Here is a 20,330-nt window from a genome sequence, read left to right as displayed (position 1 = left end):
CAATACAGTGTCTGACTAAGAGATGGCAGAAGTGCATAGAAAATATTGGTAACTTTGTGGAAAAATAACAGTGTTTATTAATGATCGAGGATTAACTGATGTAAAAGGCACAGTTGTAGGAATTAAATTTTCTTCGGGGAAAAAATAGGAGGCATTACTTTTGTACCACTCCTAGTACTTGGGTAAATATCTGTGATGAGCTTGGGGCCAAACTGAATGATAGTTACCTATTTGAACTTCTCTGCTGATGTGAGAGTGTAAAAACCACAGATGTACAGCCACTCCCCGATTAATTTAAGGGTTGTGTTCTGCGGAACTCTACATAAGTCAGAATTTCCCCCATGCTTGTGTAGCACTCGCAACTGTGCTCGATGAATTGATTGAATCAAAAAAAAAAAAATGTTCAACAAACATGTGAATAAAATTATTTATTGTATTTATTCAATTTTAATCTCATGCGCAGGAAAAATTACAAAAGCATGCATTTTAAAAAATTTCAAAATTATAAAATTACAAAAAAATAGAGGAGACAGGCATAACGTCAGTAAGTTTTACTTCTCGAGCATCGTTGCCAGAATTGACGTCTTCAGCTGATAAGTACGCCCCTGCGGAGATTTGGAAGGGGTCAGCAGCTCAACCTTATGAAAGAACATATTAATGGATGACTGGCCAGTGGTTTTTTTTTTTTTTTTTTTTTCATTGTAGATTTCAATTGTAGCAAGCAAGCATATCATTCACCCCTCTGTTAACTTTTAAGAATCATTCACTGTCAGGATCTATCTTCTCAAACCTTGCCATTGCCAATGCAATTTCACGAAATGCCACTGCCATCAACTCTGGTGATGAAGTGTCTTGGCTCCTCATTTGGTTCATCTTGAGCTTCGTCGGCATTTTCTCCTTCCACTATCACTGCCTGAAAGTCAATATAAGTTCTTCGTCAGATAATTTCTTCTCTTCTTCCTATATTAATTCCTCCACGTCTTTGGCATCAACCTCCAACTGAAGTAGCTCTGCAACCTTTAAAATCTTATCTGTAACCTCTTCATATGATTTGTCTTTTTCAAAACTTTCAAAGCCTTTTACATGCTTTGGGAATATTTTCTTCCATGTGCCATTTAAACAACTTTTAGTAAGCCCGTGCCTTATTAATGTTTAAGGTGGCATGGCAAATACCGTAAGATTTCCAAAAGTCTCTTAATGTAAAATTTTTCTCACCGTCTACTGCAGACAATGTCTGAGCAAATATTGTGCATAAATAAAAATTCGAAATAACACCCTGATTCATAAGTGATGGATAAGTGAAGTCGTGTTTGGCGGTAGAAATATGACTCTCATGTTCGAATTGAAATAATCTAGATGCGTAGGATGTCCAGGAACATTATTTAATAGAAGCAAAATCTTGAAAAGAAAGTCATTATCTTTACAATATTTTTCAACCTTGGGAATGAAGCAGCATTTAAACCAATCCTCAAAGAGAGATACTGATATCCATGCTCTCTGGTTTGATCGGAAATGCATGGGTAGGGTGGCTTTATTGATGCCCTTAAATGCACGAGGATTTCCAGAATGGTACAATTAATCTGTATTAATCTGTAATCTCCCCCTGCATTAGCCCCAAGCAAAAGCACGGCCCTATCTTTGAAGCCTTGAAATCTGGCATTATCTTTTCCTTTTTGGGTTGAATGTATATTCAATCCGGCATTTTTTTCCAATACAGAGCACTCAACGTTAAAAATTTGCTACGTTAAATAGCCACCTTCATCAATAATTTTTTCCAACACATCACAAAATTTCTCTGCAGCTGCAGATTTGGCACTGGCAACTTCATTGCATACTTTAATGTTTTGGAAACCAGTGCGATGCTTGAACCTATTAAACCACCCGTTGCTTGCCACAAAGTTGACTTGGGATTCGCCGTACTTATCCTTAATATCTTCATAAATACTTATTACTTTTGCCTGAATGGCCATTGGACTGAGGATTTCCAGAATCTGATTTTTCATCTATATTATTAAAAGCTATTCCATCTTCGATACAGCACCTGAACAATGTTTTGTGATCACTGTTGATCCTTTGACATTTTAACAGATGAAAATGTTTAAGGGATGTGCACTGTCCCTTAAATTAGTATTCACTCTTGAAGCAGCAAGACCTAATTCTGTGCAATAGATAACAAACTTTGTCCTGTTTCTTACTTCTTAAACATTTTCATCTTAATTTCTAAATAAATTTTGTTTCGTTTCATAGCACTGCAATCACTTGCACTTTCCGCTGGTCCCTTTCTCAACTGCCATCCCACCTCTCACACAATGGAAGAGTGGGGATAATCTAGCTAATATCACTAGACCCTTTGAAATGAACATTCTTTATTCGTTTCAGGGGGCAAAAAAAAAAAAAAAAAAAAAAAAAAACTCTCCCCAAAAGACATTTTTTATACAGATTAACTATTTATAAATCTGTTAAAATTTATAAATAGCCTTATCATTGCCTTAAAGAAAATCAGGAAAACTTGATTTTGTACTGCAGGGAAACAGATCAGAACCACAAGCATCTAGTAACATGACCATTACTTTATTTCAGAAAATATACCTACAATTTTCCATAGATTCCAATCAGCAGAATAGTTACTGCAAAGCCTTTATCATAAAATCACACTAAAATTTCTTTTACAAATGCCAAGGTATCAACAGAGCCAATATGTGGTTCGGTATCTTCAAAAATAAAACAATTAAATATAGAAACCTTTTCATAAATCTGGCATAAGAAAATCCAGTACTTCCAAAAAAATAATAATAATAAAATAAGAATGGGTTCTTGCTTCAGTTATTGTTACAATTATAATTGTAATTAATCAATAAAAAGCATCATGTAAAATATATATTTATAAATATGATAATCCGTTAGTCGCATATAATTATAACCATTAGATACTTCCTAATATTAAGGATTAACTTGTTTCCAGAAATGAATTTAATTGAAAACCAAAATGAATTTAATTGCAAACTATAGGATATGCATATATTTTAATTTGCAAGTGCTTGTAGTGACAATTACTTCTACTATTAACAGAAGAAGTAACTGCCACTAATTTTGTACTTTGCAGGAACAGATCTGAACCCACAAGACAACCAGCCATTTCCACAGCACTACATTTGTTAAAAGAAATTGCTATCTGATAGTTAATCAAAGTAACTGTTAATGAATTTCTGTGTTGTACAGAATCAACAATAGTCGATTCTGTACAACACAGAAATTCCAAAAATGTTCACGTATTATTATTTTTAGAATATTGTGGTAGCAGTTGCTTTATTATGCCAATGCCTCTCAATTATGAGCATACTGCTCACCAAGGAAACTTTTCCATAGCTGACAAAACAGCAGTCACAGTAAAGCTTTTCGAAGCATCCAATTCTAATTTACTAAAAAGTTATTATGATATGCAATTTCAACAAAAGTAGCTGTCAGTTGTGATTATCAGTAAGCAATGAGAGACACACTTAAAAGCCTGTTTACCACTAACCCATCCAATCATATCACAGCACAAATTTAACCGACATCAGGAAATTTACTACATTTTGAAATCACAGAAGAGCATCTACGATGTTGCATTATTATTAACATGATTAAATGCATTAATTGTGCTAATACAAATATGACACTACCACAAGGTGTTTTTTTTGTTTGTTTTTTTTTAACATCAATGGGGCTTAGAGCAAGGGTGGATCCAGCTGGAATTCTTTGTTATTTGTCGCACTGTCATTTCATTAATTCTTTGCCTCTTGTATATGATGTGCATATCATGGCACATGACAGCTCACAATGGGTCATACTGCTGTTAAATCAGTTTGCTTTGTGTATTTATTAAGAATTTCTCAATTTTTTTTATAAATTTCATTGCAACCTTAATTTTACTGTCAATTACAGTAAACCCCCGCTATTCGCAGGGGTTACATTCCTGAGAAATGCTGCGAATACTGAGTTATGGCTCCCATAGTAATAAAGGGGTTCCGTTCCAAAGTATGAAATATATAAGAAAAAAACTAGCCTAAAATATTGTCTATGTATGAATGTATGTATTATATGTATCTTCATAATATGACTATGTACATAGACAGTACATAGTGAAATGCAAGCATATGGCATCGAAATGAAAATAAGAAACAATTTAATATTAAATGTAATATTTATTAGAAATTTCAAACCAGCACCTTTGCTAGCTAAAAAACTTATCCCACCAGTGCTATCACCAGTTTCGCTAAAGTGTTGATAAAGGAGTTTTGCCTTTTCACGAATGATGAGTGAACTTAACGGCATTTTATTTTGAGTTCGGTCTTCTATCCACAGATTTAAAGCCTTTTCCATTTTTTCTAATTTAACATCATGATTTACAGAGCAAATTTCTGAAGCAATTAAGCGCGTTTTCACGGACACTACTGCAGATTTTTTCTTCCGATTTTTTGATTAATCGTAACGTTGACTCATTGATTTTATAATGTTTTGCCACTGAGGAGACACTTTTCACCATTAGAAATTTTGTCTAATAACTCAATTTTATTCACTAATGTCATCACTTTCTTTGATCTTTTCACATTTCCCTTGTTATTCGTAGCCATATTTTTGTACGGGTTGGAAAGAACTTGTCCACAATAAAGTCACTTTCTTCCATTAACACACTCGAAAAAAAAAAAGTCTGTTTTACACTGCAAAACGGTAAATTTATCACTTTTGTAAGCATATCAATTTATAAATTGATAAATTTATTCAATTTATAAGCATATAAATTAAAAGCACGTGACGAAACCTTCCACGACAAGCGCATAACACACACTGAACAAGGATTAGCGAGAAACATCCACGCCGGGATTTTTTCATCCCTCTCCCCCCCACCCACTGAGCACTGTTTTGACCGGGAAAGATAATTTTAGCCACGCCCATGTTTTTTTATGGCAGAAAATGTTCACGGCACTTTAAAATTCGCATTTTTTTAGGTTTCATTTTATATTAAATCAGCGACCGCGAATAGAGATACCACGAATAGTGGGGGTTTACTGTATTTAATTATTTCCATGAATTTAAAAAAAAAAAGTTAAAAATATCAAATATTTTAATATGCTTAAAACCGTTACTGATGAAATTAATAAAATTTTCTAACGAAGAATTTGTAAAAAGTGTGAATGACAAAAAACTTTTAATGCTAGTCAAGGGTGGTTTGATCAATTTAAATGCAATTTCCTGTTACAAAGAACTTTTAAAAAATATCACAGTCCTTGCAGAAATAAATTTGTAACTTTTACTTACTGAAAGATTACATTACATGAATTTTATACTAATGGAAAAAACAGTTGTCAATCAAGAACATGAATTATGTGGGAGATATACAGAGTAAGGATTGGGTTGAGCCACCAATTGTTTTTCTCTTTAGTAATATTTTTATACTTTATTAAAAGTGATAAGCGTGATCATAAAGAACATTTGCACTGTTCATGGACACAATTAAATATTTTCTTTTGCCTTTGGAATGTATCTTTTGTGCAGTCACATGCAAGTCAAGGTTTGTCGTGGTTCCAGGAATGTAGATACGATGAACAAAGAGGACTTCCTGTATACATAAAATCATTTATTGCCAACCAAACAAAGCAGGAGCAATACCCCGGCACAGACAAGCTACAGAGGTTTACAGTGAATAAAAATACAACACAAACATAAATAGGTAAATGAAAATTTAACAAAGGAATGAAATAAAACAGAAATTTAAAAAAAAAATTGTTGAAACAAAGAAAACATGTCTTTATCTTAGATATAAACCGAGTAGAATTCCAGTTATCCAAAATTCTCACCATAAATTCTTTTGGAATTTTATTTAAATTTAAGATGGTATCAGTAAAATACTTGAAAAAAATAGAAAAATGAAGTGAGGAAAGTTGGTATTAGTTATTTTATTTTACAATTTTATTTTTTGACTGCACCATTTTGCCAATACTAATAGTATAATAAACACAAAGTGTGAATTACAGGCTGTTGTTGTTATTTGGTTTTTAGGAGCATTAGCAACTAAGGCCATATTGCTCCACGAATATGCGGTGGTCATTCCCTGACTTTTCTGCATCCTCCGTATTTGGTGGTGATGGGCTCGAACCCCGGTCTAATCAAGAAGTATGTGCTACGCACTGCTGCTCCTTCCCACCTAGCTACAGAGGCGCCATGAATTACAGGCCTTAACACATTTGCTGCAATTTACAAAATGTCAAAAGGTGCAAGGATGTGCCATCAGGCAAATAAGCATATAAAAAGTAACAAAGTGCTAAGCCCTACCCTAACACATATGAGCAGTCAAATAAATGAGTGCTGTAAAAGCACATGAAATTAATAACTCTCAATTCTGGGCTATTAGACTCAAATTCCATGTTTTTTTGCTCAAATTTTTGTATTCCATGTACATAATAACCCAGGACTCAATTCTGGATTATTATTATGTACATGGAATAAATTTTCAAGGTTTGTTTTGATTTTCAGCTTAGCCCAAAAGAAGTGTTCACTTTTAGCTATGAATTTCAGACTTTTACTTTTCAACTATTATTTACAAACATTTGGAATATTGTTATTTCTCAATATTCTGAAAATTATGGCACACTGAATGCATTCTCTCAAATATAGGCAGAAGCAAGCATGTTTAAAATGGCAGATTCTTTTTTGCAGTTGAAATCTACTTAACGGCATTGGGCTAGAAACTAACTTGCCATAATGTCAGAGACTGCCGGTATGAAGCTTCAAGTAATCCAGAATTTTCAAAAATCTGTCAAAAGCTAAGTCCCAATTTTTCTGGATTTAAAAGATTCTGTTGTATGATATTATTCTTCTTAATACTAATTAAAGCCCTACTATTCATCTGAATCAAGAGGCAGGCTTGATTCAGGCTAATTCTGAATTTCCAAGTAACACACAGAAGTGAGCAACTACTCTTTCACAACTTTGTCCACATGTTACTACATCAAATAATAGAAGCTGATACAGTTCAATTTAACACAACAGTGATGATAATAAAGTGTTTGACTTCCAGAAAACAAAATAATTTCTTAAATCAAAACTTTGGACTTGGAAATTAAATTTCCCTGACAACATATGCATTTTATATTAACACACGTTCATAGTATTGTACATTACTGCACCAACCAATTTTTTGTCTGTGGATTATTGTTTGGATTGTCTCTTACACAATCGATTATGATTGCTTCTAGGAAGATTTTGCCCTCTTCAAAAATTTTTTGGAGTTTTGTTTATAAAAATGGCCCTATTGTCTAGATTCGTCTATAAAGAACATTTTCATCAGAAAGAGATCTTAACTGTTTTTTTTAACCTGTCTAAAGGATATTTATCCTCTCACACTCACTGTAATAAGAAATTGATAAAATCTCAAGCATGACTTGAGATAATTCATATTTCAAGTTTTCATCTGCACTTCTCGGTTCTCCGACCAAGGACCACTGACTATCAATTCTTTCTTCTTTCGTAATAGATTCTGGTACATCCTTATATTGGCAGAACTGAAACCTAAAAAACATGCCTTGCCCTAAATGATACTATAAAGCAGTGAAAATTTGTCCACAAAATATTTCAAATTTGAAAATGATGTATTGACAACTGATGAAATTTGTTCTAGCTTGGCATTTATAAGAATGTCATTTTTCACTTGGAACTTGTGCAACACTTAGTCACATTCATCAATAAAGTACATCATCAATGAACAAAATAACAGAATATTCTCCTATTTTAGACATGACCTTAGTAAATACAATGTTGTTATTACTCTATCTTGTCCTGTTGGAATCACATTAACGACTGCACTCTAAGTTATGTACAGGTTGAGTATTACTTCAATATCTGGCATGCTGTAAACAACTTTTGGCACTGAGTTGCTTTAAAGTATATTTTACAACTTCTTTTCTTTTAGGAGATGTCTGACTTAATTTCAGATGACTTACAAAACTATGAACTAATCAAGAACTTTGTTGACACCCTGTCCTCTGGGATATTAAAACCAGAAAATACTTACATCACACAATGCTTCAAAAAATGCATTTTTGTCTTCTACACTCCACAGTTCCCAAGTTCTACGAGTTTTGGACTGATCAGATGGAGCACTCTGTTTAGTAACTGGAAAATGAAAATTGCAAATTAAAAATTTTCACCATATTGGTTATTTCATGTTACAATGGATGACTTTTACATAATGATTTAAGATTTTAGAATAATGAAATTTTGAAGCTTTGATATACTGGAATAGGTCTTCTAGTCCTAGAATGACAATGCAAAATAATTAGTAACTGCAGACATCAGAATAACATAAGGCAGATGATTGGGGCGGCACATTAGCCTTGTTACCATTCTAGAGGAACTACTGACCATTCACTGAAATGTAACCCTTCTAATATCTAGAATCTTTCTTTAAAACTTCTCAGATGTCACCACTTGATCATAATTCAATCAGTACTTAATTATCATATGTTATATTATATTTTCAATTCTTTTGTCAGTATCAGATTCTTTATTCTGTACTATCAACTGTACTTGTTTTAAGACTAATAAATTATTTATGTTTCCATAACCATAACCATATTTATTGGTCACGATTACAGTCTTGAAATGTTCCATCTATTTAAATGAATATAATATATTAATGCTTCATAGTGTTAATGTTGTCACTAGGTTATTACTGTAAAGCAGTATGCATTTTTGATAAGCACGTAATCTAAACAAGCAATAAATTATTACTCTCAAATTAAAGCTTCCTCTACGTGTTATTTTAAAATTAATCTTAAATGTTAAATAAATTTTATATTAATATTGATATAATGGTAAATAACTTCAAAATTCGAATAGCATTTAAAACAATAATGATAAATAAGGTCAAATGGCATTTAAAACAATAATGATAAATAAAGTCAAATGGCATTTAAAACAATAATGATAAATAAGGTCAAATGGCATTTAAAACAATAATGTAAAGCTCTGTACATAATTGTTCAGGTTGAACGCCCCACACTAGTGTTTGAATGAGGAAGGTTCCTTTGCCCTTTCTTAACTATTAAGGTTATAACAGCATAGCAAATCTCAAAAAAAATAAAAACTTTCACCAGCTCTCCTTCAATAAAACAGACACCAGTGAACCACCTTCTCTATTTCTGAAATACCAATCATTTTATAGACCATATAACTTCATGGTTGGGTGTGTTCACTTCATGCCTAAGAATATAATTGCACACCCTTCTTGCTGTGCTGGAGTATATCCTCAAATGAGAAATAAATTGATAATAATAATAATTCTTTGGAGATTTTGGATTTAAATCAAGTATATTCAATATAAAGTATGATGCACTTTTTGGCAGTTGATAAATGAAAAAAAAAAAAAAAAAAAAAACTATTTCTAAACTAGTTGAGATGCTCAAAATGTCCTTAATAAATCGCAATGCAGAACATTTTAAATATCACTAGAAAGGATTTCAATGATGAAAAAATTTCACATACTTTAAAATGTAGCTTTTGTGGTTTGTTACACTGTAAAGGACAAGTAGAAAAATATGTTATCTTTACAAAAATAACATGATCCAGATATTATACTGCAGGTCTTATGCTAGATTGTTTCTTGTATAAAATAATAACTGATATTAAAATTAAAAAGGCAGCACGAATTCAAAGCTAAAGCACAGAATAAAAGGAAACATTAAAAACTTTAATAAAGATAAACTACAGTGACTGAAATTGTGTTGTAAAAATTCAAGCCACATGTTTTGGTGCTATGACCATTGATACTGGTAATGATATAGTGTTGTAAAACACACTAATTTTGATGAACTAACTGAAAAATTAACAAGGTATGATCAAAAAGTTCAACAAATATTCGAGAAATAATGAAACCTGGATGGATCTCCTTCAAAGTAATCTCATTGACAATGTATACACCAATTCCAAAGGTTCTGCAATTCTAGAACCATTTATGATAGGTTTCTTCTGAAATTGCTAAAAGATTTTGTGTTGCTTTCTGAATAATTTTCTCACTCATTGCAAATTTACCTTTCAAGGAGGCTTTAAGCTTCAAAAAAAAAAAAAAAAATACAGGGAGCTGAATCCATAAAGTATGGCAGACTACAGTGATGGGATGCTCTGATGAAAGATCAGCAGCATGTTGACAGATCCTAACATGTGAGAACTTGTTGCTCTGTGATCATAAATGTGGATGTAAGGCACAAACTTAGCTGAAATGCAGTGCATTCCCAAATCTTGTGTTAAAATTGATTTACATGTCCTATAAGAAATAAGTTTCACAGATGGTTACATGTTGATTATTCCTGATCAGAAAATAAGTGATAGAATGATTGGTTTTTTGAAACTGAAGGGTTTCCAGAGTGACGATCATCTTCAATGGATGAGTGGCCCTCATTAAACTTCTATAACCACTGAATAGTCTTTGAATGACACATAGCATCTTCTCTGAAAGTTATTTTTAACACAGTTTTCTCTGTACTTTTCCCTAAGGGCACCTCCGTAGCCAGGTGGCCAGGAGCAGCAGTGCGTAGCACACGCTTCTTGATTAGACCGGGGTTCGAGCCCGTGACCACCAAATACGGAGGATGCGGAAAGGTCAGAGAATGACCACTGCATATCCCGGAGCAATATGGCCTTAGTTGCTAATGCTCCTAAAAACCAAATAACAACAACTTTTCCCTAATTTGAGACAAAATTCACTGCTCTGTAAAATCCTTCAATTTAAAATGTGGCAAAATACACAAAACTCCTATACAATGCAAGTGAATTCATATTTACTGAAGATAAATGGGTAATTCATATGTTATTGTCAGGATGAGTCACCAAACATGACAAGTTGCAACTGACTGCAATGCCACAATTTTGAGATACAACGTGACAGATTACAACTTGTATAATATATTTGTAAATTGATTCTAATTAATTTGGTCAATTCATCAAAATTAATAAATTCTCTTTCAAAAGGTATTGTGCATGTATTTATGTGTATATATATATATAAAAAATACAGACTCCACTTACATTTGCATGTTAAATGGGTTATTAATTGTTACCAGAGATGGAAAAGAGATTTTTATGCCAAAGGAGATTTAATGCAATCAGGATGTGTGATAAGGGATATCTGAGCAAATGTAAGCACAAGTACCACCTTTGAAGTGAAAGGGAAGATAGAGTAAATAATTAGGTCACTGAGATGAGCGGTGGTTGCAACAAATTCTTTTAGAAAAAGTAGGTGGAGCTTAGAAGATTGAAGGTGGAAATGGACAGCATTGTTATTGGAAACAAGAACATGGTTACAAAAGCATGTTCAATTAATTAAATAAAACTTCAGGTAAGGAGAATGTTACATCCACCTTAGACAACGTCAATAAGCTAGAAAAGGAGAAATCAATTCAGAAAGCATAATTCAAATTAGATAAATGGTAGCTAGAGGAAAGGTTCCAAATTCAGTGACAAAGAATGCATCATATTAGATGATACAAAAAAATGCTAACATAATTAGGGCTAGACTACCCATTGAGCACAGTGCTCACAAAATTGCTAAATCAAACTTAATAATTTTATTTAATTCAATTACTTTACTATACATCTAGAAATGTTGTGGTATACATATACACACATAGAGGATTAAATCTTTAGTGATCAAACAATATATGACTAGAGTATAGATACCTACACATTTTATACAATGCAAATATTTATCTACAGATCTACCTTGGAGGTCTACAATTATTAAGAGCATGTAGCGCATACAAAGACTTTAATCTGGCCAAGGCAGAGGTGCTTGTATTGGACTGGGAGTATTCACTACAAGGGTCACTCATGCGGGAATGATTCCTGAAGAATTAAGATGCTTATCATGTACAGAAAAAAGTGCATTTCTAAAAAGTGCTTCCAAAGATACTGACTAAATTCAGATAAACAGGTATGCCTGTTAAATAATATGCCAGGTAGTGCTTGAATGAAGAAGGTTCCTTTGCCCATTCTTAACTGTTAAGGTTATAATAGCTTACAAACCTCAAAAAACATTCACTAGCACTCCTTCAACAAAACAGACACCAATGAACCAGCTTCTCTCTTTCTGAAATGTCAATGATTTTATCCATAATGAGAGGAAAATCCATTGAAGCATTTATCCCTTTCACCATTTCCTCTTTGATCATATTTTTAAAAATAAATAATTGTGTCACAAAACAAATTATTATGTGTGACATAGAAGACACATACCTAACTTTACCTGAGCACCTGATAAATGCCTGAATGATACTACAAAACACTTCACAATAAAAACAAAGATAGATTAAAGTTATAGTAAAAAAAAAAAGTAAAGTGCAGCCATTATCAACCCACTGCAGGATGGAAGCCTCCTCAACAATTCATGCTGAGGGAAATGGACCATAATCTGCCATGCTGGTCCAATGCGGGTTGGCAGATCGACCGTATTCAGCAGTCAGGGGCTTGAACCCCAGTCTATTCAAAGAGCGTGTGCTACTGCACTCCCACTCCTGCCCACTCGGATAAGGTCTCCTAATTTATTTAACAGAGAACACATGTGAGAGGAAATTTGCATAATATTTTAATACAGTTCTAAGAAGTTCCACACATCTGTTGCATCTTTTTTTCCCAAGCTGTGAAGGATACAGCAAATTATTCTTTAGAGATCTCTTTGGCCCACAGGTAAATGACATTAGCTGCAGCCAACCAGCTTGGAAATTTCTGTCAAGAAGTCTTTTGCGTTGAAAATAATCAGAAATCTTCATGAGGTATGGAATTATCTCAAATTTGTCTTTCAATAAAAAATTCTCTTACTTGGAGGACAAGACTGGGAAGAGCAATGTCATGGTGGGAGTGAAGATATGATGTCAGTGTTTCTGTTGCAAAGCTGAAGGAATGTCTGTTTCAAAATTGCTATCGTCTTTCTGTCCCTGAATAAGCAGTGGGTATACCCATAAGGCTGACGCTTCACTCATTTTGCTTTGAGCAAAAAACTGAACACTGAAATCATAATTATGCTCATATCCTGTCATTTCTCCTCCATAACTTTTGCTTCAGTGTGGACAATACTGTCCTCAGAAAGAACATCTTAGTCAACATGCTTCACAGAATAGGCGCCTCCGTAGCCAGGTGGGAAGGAGCAGCAGTGCGTAGCACACGCTTCTTGATTAGACCGGGGTTCGAGCCCGTCACCACCAAATACGGAGGATGCGGAAAGGTCAGGGAATGACCACCGCATATCATGGAGCAATATGGCCTTAGTTGCTAATGCTCCTAAAATCCAAATAACAACAAGCTTCACAGAATCACGCAGCCAACTTTGTATATTTTCACATCCAGCAAAATTCAAGACACTGCCAACAATTTACAGTAAACATTAATAGGCCTTTTCTTGCTCATATACAAAAATCTGGTAACATGTTGCTCTTGAAAAGAAAATGATGACATTTTCATGATATCCATGCAGCAATGGCAATGGCAACAAACTTTCTGCAGTGTTATGTTATGTTATGAGTGGCACCTCGAATAACCAATAACCCACTGTACGATAACCATTCAAATTCACTTTTATTCTGTGAAATATAAATTAGAAGACCTCATAACTTGAATGTACCTTTATACTTCACTCAAGAATATGCTGCCTGTGATTCAATGAACTGTAATTGTGCACTAAAGTAACGTATCACATTTACATTTAACTACCAACAAAAAACATAATGAAGTACAGCAATACCCCGCATAGCACTGATAATTGGTACCGAAATTGTTCCATGTTATATGAAACAGTGTTGATTGAAGTATAATTATAATGGGTTTTAATTCAATGTGTACCAGAGAAACAGTCTATAAACAAATTATAAAAAATTTATAAACAGTTTGTACTTGATAGCCAATCAAAAGGATTTGAAATAAAAAAATTTGTAAAAATTTTATTATTGAAAAGGTAGCATCATGAGAGATGAGAAAAAAAGCTTTGTTTATTTAGGTATTTCAATAATAAAGACTGGTGGAGTCATCTCTTCTTTTTCTTGGTGTACAAGCCTTTGTGGCATCGAATCCCATCTTGTAAAACTTTCTGTATCTTCATGCTACGTTCAACATCCGGATCTCCATTCATAATCAACTCCCCAAAAAACTTTCTTTCTCCAATTCTTCTGTTGAAAATTCTTTTGGTGCCATTCCAGTGTTATCCACTTCAGAACTGTTTTCCTCTTCTTCATATGCAGTTTGCTCGTCAAGTTAAAGGAGAGAGTTGCTGTCGTTATTCGGTTTTTAGGAACATTAGCAACTAAGGCCATATTGCTCTGGGGATACGCGGTGGTCATTCCCTGACCTTTCCGCATCCTCTGTATTTGGTGGTCACAGGCTTGAACCCCGGTCTAATCAAGAAGCGTGTGCTACGCACTGCTGCTCCTGCCCACCTGGATACGGAGAGAGTTGCATCATCTAAGTCATTTGCATGTGAGTCAATGCACTGGCAGTGTCCTAAGTTTCGAATCCCAACTCTTTTCTGATCTGCACAGTTTTTTCGGCAATTGTCTAAATCTGTTATTCAAAACCAGTGATATCATTTGCCAAAATGGGCAAAACATGCTGCCAAACAGAACGCATGTTGTTGGCAGTGATTTCTAGCCAAGATGCAAATATATTTTCGATCGTATTTAAAGGGGTAAAAAATAAATTGTGAAATGAAAAGTTTGAAAAGCTATCATGTCGTCTCATCAGGATGGAATTAAGAATACTGAACACTGCTGCACATTGCTGCTGACTGCCCGAGGGGAGTTATTGGCACATGTGCATGTGAGACAATAGTTGGCACTGCAGCATATATGTATGCATACCTAGACTACGACAACACAGCATACATGCAGAGTACGTGTCTAGGCTACTGAATGAATTTTAATATGAATAGTAAATTTTTGACTTGAACTGAATTGAAAACCGTGTTATAGTGAAACCCGTGCTAAGCGAGGTATTATTGTATATAATTTTGGTTCACAAGAATCCAAATTCTCTTTCAACATGAAAATGATTAAAAATTAGTAAGATATTTATATATACAGTAGACTCTCGATTTTCCGGGATAGATGGTAAAAAAACAAATCCAAAATAATCAATTTCCCGGTTAATCCGAAAATACAAAAGTCCCCGACATATGTAAGAGATACGTTCCAGGACTTCTTACTTCGTTGAGTTTTACATAACTCGGAAATGAATAATAACATATTGCTATTACATTATTATTGACAAATCTGAATTCCGCAAGATACTTGTTAATGTTTGGCCATTTTCATACATCCTTATTAGTTTAATTTTCCGATCCAAATCAATGGCTTTCCTTTTCTTGGTAGATTTACTAGTACCGTTCTCTTAGCCGGCATGGTCAAAATGAAATTTTCTGAAAAGAACTTCACAGGGTTAAGGGGTCAACTCACATTTTACTAAAGCACATTTCTGGAAGTCACTGCATTTAAACAATTTGCACCTTCCGGAAACTCGATCTTATTGCATTTGCAATAATACCAATAGCTGGAATTGTGTGGGTTTTTATGTTATTATGTTGAAATGTGTGTCCCCTTCACTGAAATCTTCAATCATATTAAAAAAAAAAAAAAAAAAAATCGTAAGAATCTTCTCTTCTTTCCTATTTGTTTGCTTGTTACTCCGTATCTCACTTGTACGTGCCATGATCGTCGTTATTAATTGCTTATTTTATTTATTTATTATTTTTGTTTTAAATTTTACAATCCTAAAAAAAAAAATTTACATAAATCGGTACTTGCGTAAGTCGGGGACTTACTGTATTGAAAAACGTTCAACAACCTACGTAAAAAATATAGCAATAGATAAAAATCAAAAAAACTTACCACGCACTAATTTTGCGATGCCGATTTTAAGTCTAATAGCTTTCTTATATTTTTTCATGATTTTTTTTTTTTTTGAGCTGCGGGTGTGAAGACAGCGGGGATTGCAAGATAACAGGTACACTAATCTCCTAATGATGACTTATAATGCCGCTTGTCGCTTATTTACAACTTGCAAAATATCTGTTTATACCTATTCTAGTTATTACTTGAATTTTTTGATTTCTGGTCGATTTTTTATTTTTTTTTATTTGAAGTGTCCCAGTTAATCCGATCCCGGTTAATCGAGAGTCTGCTGTATATATAAAAAAGTAGATAAATGATCTCTTCCTGATGTCAAAAAAACATATGTTGCAGAGACCAACAACATACACAAGTTAAATGACTGGCTGCTCAATTACTGTCAGCTAGTGCCCTCAACTTGGATGATTAACTGGGACAAAATGTATATTTGTTGTATAGTTTACAGAAGTCAGTACTGTGGAAACTGGTTCCTACGCAGACCTTATGAAACAAGGATTTTGTGACGTCTTATATGAAGCCAGAAGGATGGTGAATCATGAAGATCAGAAACTCTTCATTTGAAATTGACAAGATCCCATAGAGAACAGGAAAACTGCTGTATGATTTTGTCCTTGAAGAAGTTTATTCATAATACACACACTCCCCAACATACGTAAGGGTTGAGTTCCACAGAACTCTGTGTAAGTTGAATTTTACGTAAGTCGGAATTTCCCTAAATGCTTAGCAGCACTTGCAACTATGCCTTGCTGAATTTGATTGAAGCAAAAAAGAAATGTTCGACAAACATGAAACAGAATTATTTATTCAATTTTTTTTTTATCTCCTGTGTAGGAAAAATTACAAAAGTGTGTAATTACAAAAATTTCAAAATTATAAAATTACAAAAAAGGAAGGGGACAGGCATAAGTCAGCAAGTTTTACCTTTCAAGCATCGCTGCCAGAATCAATGTAGCCAGCTGATAAGTATGCCACTGCAGAGGTTGAGGGCTGTGTAAATTTAGAAGGGGTTTTTTCCAACACATCACAAAATTTCTCTGCTGCTGCTACAGAATCGGCACTGGCAACTTCACTGCATACTTTAACATTGTGGGGAACCAGCAGGATGCTCGAAACCTATTAAACCACCCATTGCTTGCCACGAACTTGGCTTGGGGTTCGTTGTACTTATCCTTAATATCTTCATAAATACTTGTTGCTTTTGCTTGAATGCCATTAAACTCAGGGGCACTCACTTCTGAATCTGATTTTCCATCCATATTATTAATAGCTTTTCCATCTTCTATATAGCACCTGAATGCTATTTTGTAATAACTGTTGATCTTAAATGCGTTGATTCTTTAACATGTTCTTTTATACGCATACTGTCCTTTGACTTTGTCCTGCTTCTTACTTCTTAACCATTTTCATCTTCATTTCTAAATCAATTTTGTTTGGTTTCCTAGCACTGCCACCACTTGCACTTTTCATTGGTCGCTTTCCCTTCATCATTGTAATAGGTAAATAGCAATGAAGAGAAGATTCTGAAAATTTATTTATGTTTCTTATATCATTGAAGATTTCAGTGAAGGGGAACACATTTCACCATAATAACATATTATCGGAATTATCACAAATGCAATAAGATCAAGTTTACTACCCATTTATAATTAGATGCACTAACAGAAAAGCCAAACAAACCGGAAAGTGCAAATTGTTTTATTGTTGTGGCCTCCAGAAATGTTCTTTAGAAAAATATCAACAAAGCCATTCAAAATTGATTCTTATAACGGAACATATGATAATGATGAAATGGTAGCGCAGCATTATAAAAATAACCTTTTGGAGAGATAAACAGTTTAGTTATATAGCGAAAATTTCAACTTCTGAGGAAAGCCTTTTCAAGAAACTCAATGTCTTTTTTAGTTGCAGTATCCATATTAAGACACAATGTTCCAGCACAACCTCACAACTGTCTTATATGGGATTATGACATCTCTACAAGCAAACATCTGATAAATCACTGACCCGACACCATGGGTACGCATAAAGTTCTCCATGCAGTGCAGAGGTAGGAAGGAGAGCTTGTCAACACCGTACTAAGAATTCCACATCTACCTGTACTGTAAAAACCCCAAATCCCTTTCTTCATCTATCATTTTTTACTCAATCCTCCAAGTGTATAAGCTATTTTGCAGTATTTATTTCCCCACAGTGTATGACTTTATGGCATATGTCTGTGATGCAAAATGTGCCATTAAATTACAGCTGCCACTGTTCTGACCATCCTTGAAATCAAACCAAGTTGACCTGAAGGAGCCCTACTTTTTTTTTTAATGAAAATCTCAAAGAAGAAAGGTATTAGAACCTATGGTACTTAGTACCATGCATGGTTGAAAAGGCAGAAGATACTTGTTGACATAGATTTTATTTCTGTAGTTTGTAATTTTCAGGAAATATATGTGAAGGAAGATTGCATCATAAAACAGAAGCTGAAGAGATAAATGAGGGAGAAAAAGAATGCTCCTATAGAAAAGGCACGCAACAGAAACAGAATATCTATGATAGAATGGAGAGATTTTGCAAAAGATGAGTCATTAATTAACCTGTATGCATGTTCTGAATGGAATCTAGAAGCTTGAGAGGTTTTGGGGTACTGCAGCAGATGTGAGAACAATATTCCATGGTAGGACAGATTTCAGATTTGTACAGAGTGAGTAACTATTTAGAAGAAAAGTAACGCAGAGTGCAAAAGTTGCTCTGTAGCTTCTTGGTGACTGATAACGACTGTACACTTGGTACACCACTCAACTTGGTGAAGTTGTAGTGGAAAAATCATGGCTATACTGTGTATTATGAAATAGATAGCTCTGCTGACCATTCTAATATGTATACTAGAATTTCCATTCATCAAATTACATGAAATATTCATAAATGAATATTATTTGTTTTTATATATTATAATGCTATTCAATTTTATATAAATATGTATCAATTTAAAATTTTTATAATTTTCCATTACCATATCCTACTTATTTACTTATTATAATATCACTTGCTAGTATATAGATTTACTCTAAACTTGTTAGATGCTTACTGCTATATAGGAAGGGTAGTGGGCTCGTATTGACTACTGTATCTAGTTTTGTGCAATAAAAAGATTATTTTTTTATTTATAGTAAGCTAACTTTATTTTAACAACTACAATATACAATGCAGAACAAACTATCACAGCAGCAATGATGGAACACTAAAACTTCACTTGAGTCATTAATGATAAAAAAGACAAGCACTAAAATTAAGATGGTAAAAGTTAAATCTTTATTAAAAAATCAAATATTAGTATTGGCAAAATGGAATCAGCCAAAAACAATAAAAGTATGTAAACATACCTGTCAAAATCCAGAACATAACAAATGCAGACTGTATTTTCTTCTTCAGGTTGCTGTTACGAATGTCTTTACAAACTTAATATGGTGGGCAATATCACTTTTCCCACAAGCAATATATTAATGTTAAAACTGCAAAACACAAAGCTACTTCCTTTTTCAATATAAGGGAATGCACATGTACCTACATTTTTGAAAATAGTCCTCACTAAAGAATACTATACAACTTTTTTACATTAAACGTGATTGATTTCGTTTTTAATTAATTAACAGCATAACAACTCCTCCCTTTCTATCCTGTCTATCCTTTCTGTACACATTGTACTCCCCAAATTCCAGTTCAGCATTCCTTATATCTGTGTGACACCACGTCTCTGCTATCCCAACAATATCCGCCTTTGATGTCTTGACCAACACTTCAAATTCATCAAATTTATTTACTATACTTCTAGCATTGGTATACATGCAAGCATACATGCTCCTACTCCTATTCCTAGTTACCCTAACACATCCCATATACCCACCTATTTCAGGATGCCATCCACCCCTGAAACCCCCAACACCCCACGCTCCAGGTCGTTACTTATTCTAATAGAAATTGTGCAAGAATCACCTTCACCTCTGCCTACGGCTACTGTTAAACTATTAGTCCTTGTATTCCCCCAAGCTACCAGTTTTCCGACCCACCTAACACTGCCTCGATAGCATCAGCAAATATTCTTGCACCCTTTCTATTTAAGTGTATCCCATCCCTATAGAAGCAGTCTCTCCTGTTAACAAGTACAGTCCAGGCTGAAAAAAATTTTACCCCTTGAACCTTGCACATTCTTTCCAGGGCCGAATTGATTGACAAGGCTCTCATCATATACTCCCTTCTATCGTGTCTGGGCAGAAATGCAGACACTTTCAAATTCAACCCTAATTCTCGGCTTTTGTTCAACAGTGACCTGTACTTGTTAAGTAATTCTGCCGGTCTCCTACTCCTTATATCATTAGTGCCAATGTTATATGCTAGGCCTACACTTCTTTCACAACCATGCAA

The 20,330-nt window shown here is 34.0% G+C and overlaps 1 protein-coding gene across 4 annotated transcripts in view; it reads right to left on the bottom strand.

Annotated features, from left to right (window-relative positions):
• The window catches only part of crm (cramped chromatin regulator), a 228,781-nt gene that overhangs the window by 189,451 nt on the left and 19,000 nt on the right, over positions 1 to 20,330 (bottom strand). For all 4 annotated transcript variants that reach the window (XM_090388247.1, XM_090388238.1, XM_090388265.1 and 1 more), the window contains exon 3: positions 8,051 to 8,151. In XM_090388247.1, coding sequence (XP_090244373.1) covers positions 8,051 to 8,151 — 101 coding nt within the window. The remainder of the gene's footprint in view (positions 1 to 8,050; positions 8,152 to 20,330) is intronic.

Source organism: Mastigoproctus giganteus, chromosome 2 (genome assembly GCF_048544385.1).
Source record: "Mastigoproctus giganteus isolate SK-2022 chromosome 2, ASM4854438v1, whole genome shotgun sequence".
NCBI lineage: Eukaryota > Metazoa > Arthropoda > Arachnida > Uropygi > Thelyphonidae > Mastigoproctus > Mastigoproctus giganteus.
Note: the sequence above shows the minus strand (reverse complement) of the source record. Positions and strands in the feature narration are given on the sequence as shown.